We start from the raw sequence: 13,803 nt of genomic DNA on the forward strand, positions 1-13,803 counted from the left end.
CCCAATCAGGTTCTCACGTTATCACTACCACCAGCCCGGTGAAAGTTGTGACCACGCGCCCTGCTAGAATCCTGCGAGCAATAATTATTTCCCTGACATTCTGCAGGGCGGGTCTTACCAGGGTCTAACCGAACATAACCCTGCCTGGCTGTTTGATAGTCAGAACACGCGCCAAAGAAACAAAGATAGAACACACAAAGACACAGGTCGTTCACACAAATTAACGGGACGTACACATTATTGTATGCACATTACGCACTCTATCTCTCTCTTTCTCTCTTTCTCTCTCTCTCTCTCTCTCTCTCTCTCTCTCTCTCTCGCTTTCTCCCACTCTCTCACTCCTGCCTCCTGCTTCAGAACAAGAAAGCTCACCACCTACATCATGACAGTTCTTATATTTTCTTTTTTAGCATTTTTGCTTTGTTCTACTTACCCATAACACTCAAAGCAATGCCGGTCATTAGATATAACACCCTGAAAAAAAAGGGGACAATGGGAACTCCATATTATTTCAATGAAATTATAAATTCACCACATTTATGGGTGAAAAAAAGCTCACAAAAAGAGCAGTTTTGCGATACATGGTCAGAGAGGCAATGAAGGGGATAATGGCTTCCGTTTTATTTTATTGAAGGTTGAAACTGTTCCACTCCAGTCAATATCCCTTAAACAGGTTCAGCTCTACACAAAATAACAAAACAGAAAATTCTAAATTACGGATAGCTCGTACAATTTGCTCTTCCCAGACTAATATCTTTTAATTTTTAGATCAGTAAGCCTAAATTATCGATGTATCAAACACATTTCTCAATCCCCTATGTCCTTAAGTTAACAGTGCTCGACTATAGTTCCCAATGTATTATCTTAAATTCAGATATTTTCCATTTTGCGAATCATGACTGTTGACACTAATGAGTATGATTGGACCATAAAAAAGATGTACAACAAAAAGGCACGATAAGAAAGGCAAACAAGGTACACACATTAATGGCTTGGGTAACAAAGTGATAATCTCTGGGGAAAACTTTTTCTTTATGTAGCTCAAAACAGTCTCATCCCAATACTTATTTCAACTTTTTATTAGAATTACATATATCGAAAGTGAAAGTCGGAAACTGTTTAAGTCCTGAAACACTACTTTAGAGATAAACACAAAAAACTGTAGACCTATGAATGTTATTTTTACCAACGAATTATTGTATTTTCGATTCTAACAATAAAAGTATGTTACCTTTGAATAATTATGTAATTTTAAAGGCTAAATTTAGTTTACAGTCTTTAAAATCAGACTTACACGTTTTGCGGTCTCAGAATCAACAGTAACATACACAGTTAGGGAGACACACTGTTTAACTAAGTCTTTCTCTTATGAAAAATTGAAAGTTACATGAGTTGCGCCTATGTAAATGTTTAAATGTTAATTAAGTGAATAATTTCCCCTGATTTTTCCGGGATTTTGTCAACAGCCAATGCAGAAATGTAAGAAATAGTTTTGTATTTTGGGAGAGGATGGACCTACGTTATGGGGGTTTAGTGTCTAGTCACTCTCCTCGAGTGATGGAGGTCAACGGTTTGAATCTTTGACATCTGGTCTTACTTTGGAGTCACACCTGGATACCTGGAGGTGTCATCTCTGACTCAGAGGTTCGCATGTAATGACCCTCCATCTTTCACAGTCACGAGCTGCCATTGCACATTCTGCCATATCCAGTCCAGTCCATGTATAAGCTGTCCGTCCATGTTATTCTTAGCCTGCCTCCGGCCCTCCTGCCTCATATCTTTCCTTCAAGCACCTCTTTCACAATGGTCTCATGCCTTTTTAAATAACCATAGTATTGTATTTTTCTACATTTTACTTGGCTCAGCAGAGTCTGTTTTGTGTGCAGAATCAGACACACCTCTTTGTTAATCTTTTTGTTTTCCAACTTATTCTGGCCATTCTACGTAGCACCACATCTCAAACGCATTTATTTTGTTTTCTTCCTTCCTTGTCAAAGTCCAGGTCTCTGTGCCATATTGGAATACGGGGAATATGTAGCATTCCAGCCTTTTCTTTCTTTAAGTGAGAGATGGTTGCCTGGATTTAAATACAGTCAAACCTGTGTAAGACGGCCACCCATTGTCAAGGAAAAAAGTGGCCGTATAAGACAGGTGGCCGTCTTAGGCAGGACTGATCAAGATGAAGAAAACAAACCATTCCCATCTGAGGTCTCAATCGAAAGTTTTCAGTAGCCTCATTGTTGTTGTTGTTTTTGTTGTTGTTGTTGGTTTGTATTTCGTTTGTAATTTTTATTTTGTTGCTGATTTAGTGCCAGAGTGACAATAAAACGAAATGTATCAGACGAGGAAGACCGAGTGCCATGTTAAAACAAACACATGAGTCGCCACCACTTGGAGAACGAGCGACGCTTCTGTCACAAGTTCATGTTGACGTCCTTTGTTACAGATTGGGTAAACAGTGACCACTCATTTCACTTACGATTTGTATGTGAGTTCTGGGCGGGGCTTATGGGAATGAGGGATCTCACGCTAACCTCACCAGCAGCTGAAAATTGGTACCTATTGGTCAACAGTGGGAGGGGCCTACGCAACATGATCGGTTGGAGGGACAACCTAACAACAACGACAAGTGATTGAATTATGACGGCTCACCCACAACGCCAGGAGCCAATGCACAATTTATGACAAAATGTAATTGAGTCACTTAGGTGGCCATCTAAGACAGGTATAATTGCTTAGTGTGAGAGGGGTTGTGTGTTAAAATATGGTGGCCGTGGCCGCGTTGGACAGGTGCCCGTTTTACACAGTTAAATTATATAGAAAAAACGCAAGGGGGAAATGGAAAGTGGCTGTTTGTACAGATGGCCGTCTTATAGAGGTGGCCGTCAGGGCAGGTTTGACTGTAGTTTGTACATTTGGCTGAATCTTGTTTTTTCAGCTGTTGTTCTTATGATTATTTTTTTTTCACTCCTGTAATTGTTGCCCCTAGATACTTGAATTGGTGCACTTGTTCAATTCTCTCCCCATCTATGGTTATGTCTGTTGTTTTTTCAGAACATTTTGATATTGTTTTTGTTTTCTTGGTGTTCATGTTGACGCCTGCCTTGCTGCTGTTCACTTTCACTACTTTCACAATTTTAGAAAGATATTCGTTTGTGCTTGCAGGCAGAACTGTATCATTTGAATATCTCAGGTTATTGATGTTGTGCCCCCCAATAGTGACCCCCTGCATGTTTTGAGTCACACAGCAAAGAAAAAAGGTAGGCTACTTATAAAGCATTGATATAGACTACAGTGTAACCACACTCATCATTGTGCTTTACAATGGCATTTTACTCCCCTGGCCGACAACAACACAGTATACATTGAACAAGACCAACAGTCTGTTATAGCTTGTTCACCTTCATCTGACCGCGTTAAAAAATCCTTGCTCTTTCAGGAATTTACCCATGAAACTTTGCATGGCACGTCTGGGGGCCAGCAATCAAACAAAAATTATTCTTTAAAAATCTTGATCCAGTGATAAAAAAGTTTTTCTGTTTGGGCCTTACATAAAAAACCGCTCTTTGGATGCATACACAAGATCACTGAAATAAATAACATACAGTAATCTTGCCTAAAAATTGCTCACTTTGAGACAACGACACCACCCAACCCCCACATTTCATTGTAAGCTCATAGACATCATCCCCCAGTTGTCTTGACGTCTCCACGTATTCCACGTGAGTATCGAAAATTACTCATCCCGTCTCTTAAATCGTGTTTCTTAGGCGAGCGTAGTGTGGTGTTGAGGAAAATATGTCAAGTTTTAAATGTTTTAGGTTTCTGCTGTAAATCCCCTATTATTTTTTTTAATCCCCTTTAAGCTTACATCAAAGAAAACGTATCGGAATCTTAGTTTGCAGTGACTTTTAAGAAAGGGCTTTTAGATTATGTTGGTCCCTCCACTTTTAGACCGCATGCAAAGACCCAGAAAGATTAATTAAACAGAGCAATTTGTTTTCTATCCTGTTTTAACTGCGGTTACACGAAAGTGAATAAGCTATAATTTTATTTCGGACACCCCTGTCACGTGAGTTCTGAAATCTTTATCAAGTATCTCGGTCTTTATGTTGGAACGTTGTATCACTCTCAGCCCACGTTAGTCCAGACTGGCAGGGTTGGAAGCCTGTTTACTAAAGGATCAGAATTTAAAAACAATTTTTTTAACAAAAGTCGGAATATTTAACGCTTCACAAATAAAAAGATCACATATAAAGTTGGTATTGACTAAATGCTACCCTTTCAATACAGTAAAACATCATAAAATTCAAGCGAATTAAACAGAACAACATGCTTCAAGGAATGTAAATGGTAGTATTTCGTCTTTTAATCTTTAGACAGCCTGCGTTTAGTTGTTTAGTATTTTCAGTTTCACCACAACTCCTTTTTCTTTCTTGGATTTTGCCACATCTTGGCAAAGTCAAAGGTGTACAGTCTTCTGTGAGCTCCAGTTCATAAAGGATGGCTTCAAAAGGACGATATTGCAATGCTCGAAGGACCTTTTTCTAAACACTTTTGTTCGATGATTTTGTCGTGTGTCATCCTGAAGTGTCCCAAAACGGTTGCCATGACTTCCTGCCTAGCTTCATAAATGCACCCATCTCATAATATTATGCATTTAAAGAAAATATTCTGTATAAAGGAAGGTTACCAAGCAAGACGCAACGTGTTACTCCTTCAGACTCGTTCCAGACATAACACATGACAATATGGGCATGAAGGTTAGACGCTGAAGTTGTGGACTTGGGAGTTTCATTTTGTCCAGCACGGACGGCTGAGTATTGTTCAACAGACTTACACCGTATGCACTGTCCATATTGAGATTCAGTAGGGATACACGGGTTGCTCATGTGACGATTACACGCATTTCCATTTGTTATTTTGTCCCTAAATTGAAACAGAACATTCTTTGTGGCTCTATGATGATAAATGTAACCAAAAAAACCGATGTTAATATTTTTAAACTTACACGGTTTGCCACTTTCACCATCGATATCTGTTTCAGCACATTTTATTTCTTGTTTGGGTATACTTACATACTTTTTACATTTTTCCGTTTCTCCTACAATTGGTCATTGCCCCCTTATGATCAAAATGTTTTTAGAGGAAAAAAACCCCCCAGTAATCACTTACAGCCACGGCTTTCAGAGAATGAACAGTCAGCCAGTTGATGTCATCGAAAAGTTTGTCTGAAACATCTTTGCCCCTTGTGCTCTCTAGGAAAAGACGCAAGTTCTGGACAGTCCATTTGCCTCCATGGATTGCATTGTAGTCATCCTAGACACACACACACAGACAAAAAAGAAATTCAGAACCCTGTCCTTTTGCATTTAGTGAAAGGAGAAGAGAATATAAATCATTCCATAAAGGAAATTACAATTTTGATCCATCTGCCATCTCGATTCTAGCCCTTCAGCCTTTATCCATAGGGGACAAAACAAGTCAATAAAACACACCAAAAAAACCCATACCACTTAGCAAGCACAAAACGAAATCAGTGAAACATCTTGATCTTTTCAATATGTATGATTTCGCTATGTGCATGCTGTAAATTATAAACGAAATATACGCATAAGAAAAAGTTTGGGACCTGAAAATCTGTTCGCTACTTGCATGTCTTGCCATGCATGTGTTCGTTATGTAAGTGCCAGACTGAAATAATGAAGAGCAGCCTGTTATAAAATCTTTAAAAGGCTACTTTGCAAAGACTTTGGGAAGGCAAATTTTTTACAATATTCATTATTCTCTGGAAAGAAAAAAAAAAGCTGAAAGTTACTAACCCCTTGTTTCTGTATAGAGACATTGGTCAAATGAACAAACATATTGTCCAGTTCATTTAAACTGGCATTATACTTGACTGTGCAGAAACGACAAAACCCAAGGCGGTACCTGTGGAAAGCAAGGATAAGACACAGGTCTCTGATCAGTCATTATTTACACTTAATATAACAAACGAACATTTTTATCTAATCATAATTAAATTTACCATAAAATTAAAAGCCTTCTTTTAATTCTTGCTGCAGGTCTTATAAAACTTGGACTAATTCTTCTGAAAGCATTGGTACTGGGGTAAATTGATGTACTGAGTTTAATGTTACAAAGTTTTTCCTTAAGATTTCTATGAAGAAAATAAAATCTTATTCGTAATAATTAGTATTTTACTTTTATGTAGCACAAAAAGAAGTTTTTCTCCTATCACAAGAGGGAAATTGGTAACATTTAAAGATTCATTTCCACTACACAACAGGGCAAAAAAACTTTGGTGCAGCAATTTTTTCCTTACATGTAGACTTTCAGTGGCCTGAAAGAAGTGACCAGCACATATAGACGCAGATCAAACTTCTTCCCTCCGATAAGCAGTGGATTATCAATATATTTTGATATGACATACGTCTCTTTTGCAGTTGGAGGGGTGAATCTGAAATTAAGAAAATAGTCTGGAGATAAATTTAGATTTAATCATTATACAAAATGAGAGGCATTGTGGGGAAATCAGGCGCTCATGAAATCAAAGAAATCTGCATTTTTTGGCCAATGGGCAATTTTCTTTTAATTTTTTTAACCTCCTTCAATCGCAAATATTTCGACTTCTATTCAGCACAGACAGATATTTTTTTCACCAAAAAGAAGGCAAATGAACAGGCTTTAAGATGATACCAATAACCCCATATGACCAAAAATTGACGAGCTCCTGATTCCACCACATTGTGACACATATGGAGACCTGAAGTGAATATCAGTCTAATCAAGTCATAATGTAAATGTACAGTATTCAATGTGGTATACACATTTTCACTCGGTTAACTCTTTATCTCCAGAGAGGGTAAACCCACTATGCTGGGGCCCTTTCTGTTATAAAATCTAAAAGTGACTTATATCATGTCTCTAAAGGGGTCATTAACTCATTCACTACGTCGAGCCGTGGGCAGCAGCTCGGCTAAAGTAACTTCACTACGGCAAGCCGCCCCCGACGGCTCGAGAACAGACCTATAATTCTAGCAAAGATTTTATTCCAATCCACATATCCATGTTAAAATAAAAGTCATAATATAACATTGACTTCCGGGTCAAGTGTTTCCACCTAAAATCGGAAGTTTCGATTCAGTTTTCAAATGCGATTTCGAAGGTTATGCGACATTGTTTTATCATGATATCCAAATTATAGCCAAGACACCAGTCTTTACAGTACTTTTACACAAGAAATCGTAACATCATTTTGCTTACTAAAGAAATGTAGGACTCTTCTTTTGAATATTTATACTATTGGACTCAAATTGCCATTGCTCTGTAATTGAGAAATCAATATTTTTCAGTGCTAGATCTAGATCTACATTGTCAAAAAAAATTGTCTCCCCCAAATCATTATTTTTAAAATAAAATTACACAAAAAGTTCCACTCAAGATATGTGTAGGTTTATTCCAAATGCAATTCTTAATAATTCTATATAAGATACAAGTGTTTTTTTCTGTTTGTGACACGGCTGTCTAAATCGCCCCAAAACTGCCAGTTTAGTTACCGGGCAAGTGTTTCCCGCCAACCACCCAGAGATGGTAATAAATCAGCTGTCAGCCGGGCAAGGTACCGTGACGGCAGCGGCACTCCCGCCACCCCTCGGCCGTGCCCAGGAAACTTGATTCCAGTCATTTTCGATTTTTTTTATCCCCAATATCTCCCGATCTAAAGATGTGATGTCTCAATATGGGGTCTCATTTTAAAGGGCTACTTTAAACCTACAAGACGATATAATGTTCTCTGGTGTACGTTCACTAGTGTTAATCCTGCTGGCTGAGAAGTGCTCTCCATCCTTCATTACTTTTAAAGCAACTTTTATCTATTTACTTTTATTTGAAGGTATTTTTCTCAGTAATCGGACCTACAATTAAATTTTTTTTTCTTGATTACTCTTGAGAAAAGTGTACTGAGTTACATGTGAAAGTGAGAACATTGTACATATTCTGTGTGATTCATAGTGATCGATTTTGTGTAGACCTAGGAGGTGAAAGTACCCCAATCCTCATTCGCCTTGTTTGGATTTCTTCTGCTTTTTCTTTTGCTGTGGAGTATTGGGAATATTGATATTCATAATGGAGTGCCATAGTAAAGTGTCCCATGTTCGGTATATTCATGAACTTTGTAGAACATGTGGTGGTAGAAGTCTATCAAGAAAACAGAAATTGCAAAAGAGAAAAGCGTACAAATGCATTGACTTTCTACATGATATCTTGTTGGTATTTGGGGTTACGATAGCAGTAGGACACATTCGTATGCGGGAACTAGATCTACAGTAAGGCAAGAAAAGCAGCTGAAACCTACTCAAATTTGTGGACAGCTTTTCGGTCTGATATATGTGCTAGTGACTGTTCCATATGCGCACACTATCATCGCACATCAATGGGGAGCAAGAACATTCCAGTAGAATTAGAAACAACAAAAGCATCGGAAACTACAGAGACAACACATTCACCACATACATTTGGAGACTAAGCAAACTCAACAAGTAACTCAACTGCAGAGCCATCTACACAAACACACACAGAGGACAATACTAGGCTTGAAGAAAGACAGGACGAAAACATCGCATCTCTCGAAACTAGCGCTGCATCATCAACCATAGGCCACAGTGAGGTTGAGCTTCAAGTCCCCCCCCCCCCCCATTGGTACATCCACGCCATCCAAACCTACACAGCTTGTGGCAGATAGCAGCACTTTTCCACGACAGGCTCTTCTCTCAGTCTCTAGAGATCTCTCCAACGCGACCACTAACAAAAGAAGAAGAAAAACTTAATACTCATTTAGTTAGGAGAAAATTAAACAGTCAAACGCAGGAAAACGACCCAGGACTGACGAATTTTCCCAGTTTCAGGGGTAGGCCTACATATATATGTATTACATGTGTAAATGAGTAGTAAGTGCACTGTGATAGTATTTATCAAGGACCCTAATTTTCTGTGATTCTATATTCAAGCTTCAATATCTTTGCTTAGATGAAGCATACAATGATGCCACCAAATGAGTGTTTTCTTTATCCTGTTTTCATCATTCTACCTTAATTTTGTCAAAATCAAAGGATAGAATCATGTTCTATTTTTACTTAAAACATCTGACCCCTTAACAACTTTGCATAATTACTATACAGTTTTATGGCAACTGTAAGTCTGTAACAGTACCCAGTAGTTTCACGATCGCTTCTACGTGCCCACACTATATTGATCGTTCAGAGCGTGTGATTTTCTGTGAGATCACCTGAATAGTTTTTGTTTACTGCCGCAGTTTATACGCTTAAAAAACATCGTGTGATAAGAAAACAACCGTAACTGGGCATTGGCAGTGAACCGGTGGCGCTGACCCGGTGACCGGGGTCACAGAGTATCGGGTTACGGGGAGTGCCGTGAGCTGGCGGTTTGACTAAGTTGGCGGTCGGTAACAGGCGTGGTGAATGCATCTTGCCCTTTTTCCAAGATTGTAAAAAAAATTATTTTTGTTCAGAATCGGATGTTAGGATCCAAATGTACAAATTTTATGGAATGTACGTAAATAACTGCAAATTTTTCAATATTTTCCAGTTTTATATTCATTTATGGTTATTTTGATGGATCATTTGACTAGGAGCAAACATATTTTTTGAGTTTTACCAAAGGTGATTACTTTTTTATTTTCAAATTTTTGTCCGCATCCAAGCAAAATTGTGTTGCATATTCGCTTCTTACAGGAACCAAAGTTGAAAAATGCACAAATAAACATTACAGATGTATTCTACAAATCATACTGAAAATTTCAGTGTATAATTATAATAATTTGTTGATATTTATTTGAATTTGAGGCCCCAAAAGACCTTTGAACTGTGCACTAGTTATCATCTCATTTTGCTCTCCCGAAAAAAAATTTGTCCACGAGCCCAAAATAATACATAGCGAACAAGTTAACTCTTTATCTCTGGCAAGCCGCTCCCAGCAGCTTACGGTCGGAATCACTGTACCAGAGAGCCACCGGCAGCGGCTTGGGCACATTCCTTTACGACGACTTCGACATTAAATTGCTTTTGGCAATTGCCGAAAACAGGTCTCTTATACCGGAAGTTCATTCATTAGATAAAGAACTGTCAAAATAGGTTTGCTAGTTTCGATTTAATGACCCATTTAATGAGGTTTTTGTCATTTTTAGATTTAGCACCAAAAAAGGGCCCCGGCGTAGTGGGTTTACCCCCCTCAGAGATCTTTATCTTTATCCAGTGAACCTATTTCGATAGTTCTCCATCAAATGAAAGATCTCCCAGTAAAAGAGACCTGTTTTCGGCAATTGTCAAAAAGTAATTTGACATCTCCCAGTAAAAGAGACCTGTTTTCGGCAATTGTCAAAAAGTAATTTGACATCAAAGTCGCTGTAAAGGAATATGCCCCAGCGGCTCACCAGCACAACGGTTCTGACCCCAAGCCTCTGGGAGCAGCTCGCCAGAGATTCACCACACTTAGAGGTTGTGACCTATTTTCCACAACAAAGCACTACAAGTACCCTATTAAACATTAATAGGTCATTTAAAACAGTAGGGTCACAAGTGCTTTTATTTAAAGGTATATTCTTTGTGAGACCGGACTCTTGGCAGCAACATTAACCCTTCGAGCCCAAGCCACTGGTACACCAGTGGCACGTAAAACTGCCCTTATGCCTAGCCATCGGTACCCCAGTGGTACGTAAGACTGTCCATATGCCTAGCCACTGGTACATCGGTGAGCAAGACCCTATCCCCAACCCCACCCGCCTGAGACAAAATGCACACGGGAAACAGTGCTTACTACACAGGTCATTATTGAATTTTGAAGATCTTGTTGAATTAGATGCTGGTAATGACAAGGACTACACTGAGAGGGATATGGAATGAGATTCTGGCGATGGTATGAATGTTAGTAATATATTGTTCAGGAGCTCAGGCAGAGGTGCATGGTAGCCTCAGGAGGTCAGGGCTCAAAGGGTTATCATGAAAGAGACCAGTACAAGAAGTATGGAGAAATGATGACACTCTTAAAGCTGAATGGCACTCCATCAATAGACAGCTGTACCCTTTGTCATTGAAAAAAAAAAAAATCTTATTCTCTCACTCAGTTGAAGTTAAAAGCAATATCTTTGCAAGCTTTCACTTTTAATTTTCTTCATCAATTTTTTCACACTCCAAACAGACATAAGAATGAGCCAGCTCAATCCAGGAAATCATAATACAAGGAAAAAATCAATGAAATATTGTTATACATGATAGAGGAACCTTAACAGTTTTCATGAATTAAACACACAGAAAATCACTACTGAGGGCTTACGAGTTGCCTTTTCCATCTCTGGACCATTTCTTGAGTTGTGAGAGTTTGTTTACCAGGAAGATTCCAATGCCCCTAGCTGTAATCATATAAGAAAATGATCTTTTGAACATTCTAAAATCTATGAAAATGCAGAGCATCTTAAATATTCAGGTAATACTGTTAAGCCTTCATCTATATTTGAAGTTGAAGACTTGAAACTTCAAGTTCATTTAAATAAACCATTAAAACCTTTTTAAAAAAGGACAAGAAAATATGATCTATACTGCATTATGACTTTAAAAAGTAAAGGCTTCAAAAACCCAAAACATACACCCATAAGGACCAATAAATAATATCAGTTAAGAGATCCATACCTTTATCATTCTTCTAATAGGTAAATGTGCCCTTCGTATCAAAGCATATTTATGAGCCCTCCCAAGCACAGTGAGTTTATGCAGAAACTGCTGTACTGACATAAAAAGGGAATATTAGGACAAGCAGAGCAAATGGGCTCATAAATGTGTTTTTTTGTCCACCTCCCCTAGCCGTGCACATACATAAACCATAATTAGCCCAAATCACACACACACACACACACACATAAGCCCCCCCCCCCCCCCCACACACACACACACAGATTGGGTGTTATGTAAACTCAATATAATGTCAAGCAACTCCTTTTGCTTACTTTCTGTCGGTTCTTATGACCACTGACTATGTTTTCTGACTACAATTTAAAAGTGAACAATATTACCAATTATGTTCAAGGTGTTACTTGCTAATCTGTTCTCTACTTTACAAATTGTATATATATATATATTTTCCCTTTTAAAGGAATAATGAGACACCAGAAATAGCATGATGTCACAGTCAAAATCAGACTCATCATTATAAGTACAATCCACCGTAGTCTCACCTTTACCACATGGCTTCATGATCCATGTGGTATTTGGATTCTTCCTGAATTCTTCCACAAAAAGATTGTAGTCTGCTGGGAGCATAAATGTCTGAGGGATGAAATCTGAAAGCAAATGAGAGAAGATAATACATTAATTATCTCTGTGTGGAGTTCATAGCAATAAAGTCATAGAAAATTCCAATCAGACATGATGAAAAACTCGAGGAAACACGACAACCCCCCCTCTTCCCCCCCCCCCCCCCTCCACACAAAAAATGCTACTGAAAGGAAAACTGTGTTATCAGCAAAACAAGGAACAGAAATAACGCACTTGAGCAGCTCTAGAAAATTTTGGGTTAATGTCCTCAAATCGAACAAGTATATCTACATTTTTCATTAACATAGAGAATGTGAAGCAACCTTATCAAAAACATTAGAAACTGGATTAAACAAACAAAAATTAATACAGCTGCAAAAAAAAATTTGTCGAAATGGAAATCTATAACATGCCCTGATATAGGGGAAATTATTAGGAGTGTACATGACTTTTCATTTTCATTTCTCAAAATTTGTAAAAGATGAGCAAAAGCAAAGAGCACATCTACATGTATTTCTAAATCTTATAGAATTTCGAGCTTAAAACTTAAAAAGAAAAGCATCAACATTAATAAATACCAAGGTGAGCAAAGCGTCCTGATTCATCTTTCTCAGCCAGGGGATTCCCTTCCTTCTCGAGGTCTTTGCGATAACGTTTGATGTTCTTTACCATCAAGTCTTTGCGGGTTAACTCAACATGGTTTGGGAAATGGTTGATCACTCTGCAGCAAAACAATAAGTAAAGTAATTATTTTCAATCTTTCTGTACAAAAAAAACAACTGTTTTGTTCTTTAAATTTAAAACAAAATTATGAACTAGAAAAAATGTATGAAAACCAAAAGTTTAGTCCATGAAGCTTTTCATGACATAAAATAGACAATTATACAACACATTACAATACTTACTTATCTTTTTTTTTTTGTCCTGACAATTTCTTCTTAGTCCTTCATAAACAACAAATCGATGCTCTAAAAAACAAAAAGAACTTCTCTTTTAGAAAAAGGTGGTGCCATAAAGGTTACAATATGCACAAAATATTAGATAAAAGCTTTCCATATAAATGAAACAACCAGTGTACTCACTGGTCATCTTGCAGTCTGAAGCCAGAGTCAACACTAAAGACATTCCTTATGTTATGGACCCCAGCCCTGAGGATAAGATACACTCAAAGCTAGAGACCTGTTTTCGGCAATTGTCAAAAAGTAATTTGACATCAAAGTCGCTGTAAAGGAATATGCCCCAGCGGCTCACCAGCACAACGGTTCTGACCCCAAGCCTCTGGGAGCAGCTCGCCAGAGATTCACCACACTTAGAGGTTGTGACCTATTTTCCACAACAAAGCACTACAAGTACCCTATTAAACATTAATAGGTCATTTAAAACAGTAGGGTCACAAGTGCTTTTATTTAAAGGTATATTCTTTGTGAGACCGGACTCTTGGCAGCAACATTAACCCTTCGAGCCCAAGCCACTGGTACAC

The 13,803-nt window shown here is 38.1% G+C and overlaps 1 protein-coding gene across 2 annotated transcripts in view; it reads right to left on the minus strand.

Moving 5' to 3' along the window:
- Window positions 1–13,803, minus strand: part of LOC101847804 (probable tubulin polyglutamylase TTLL1) — a 31,638-nt gene that overhangs the window by 5,899 nt on the left and 11,936 nt on the right. For both annotated transcript variants that reach the window (XM_005093558.3, XM_005093557.3), the window contains exons 7-10: window positions 6,326–6,460; window positions 5,823–5,931; window positions 5,176–5,319; window positions 434–474 (exon numbers count right to left, since the gene is read on the minus strand). In XM_005093558.3, coding sequence (XP_005093615.1) covers window positions 434–474; window positions 5,176–5,319; window positions 5,823–5,931; window positions 6,326–6,460 — 429 coding nt within the window. The remainder of the gene's footprint in view (window positions 1–433; window positions 475–5,175; window positions 5,320–5,822; window positions 5,932–6,325; window positions 6,461–13,803) is intronic.

This window comes from Aplysia californica, unplaced genomic scaffold (genome assembly GCF_000002075.1).
Source record: "Aplysia californica isolate F4 #8 unplaced genomic scaffold, AplCal3.0 scaffold00066, whole genome shotgun sequence".
NCBI classification, from domain to species: Eukaryota; Metazoa; Mollusca; class Gastropoda; order Aplysiida; family Aplysiidae; genus Aplysia; species Aplysia californica.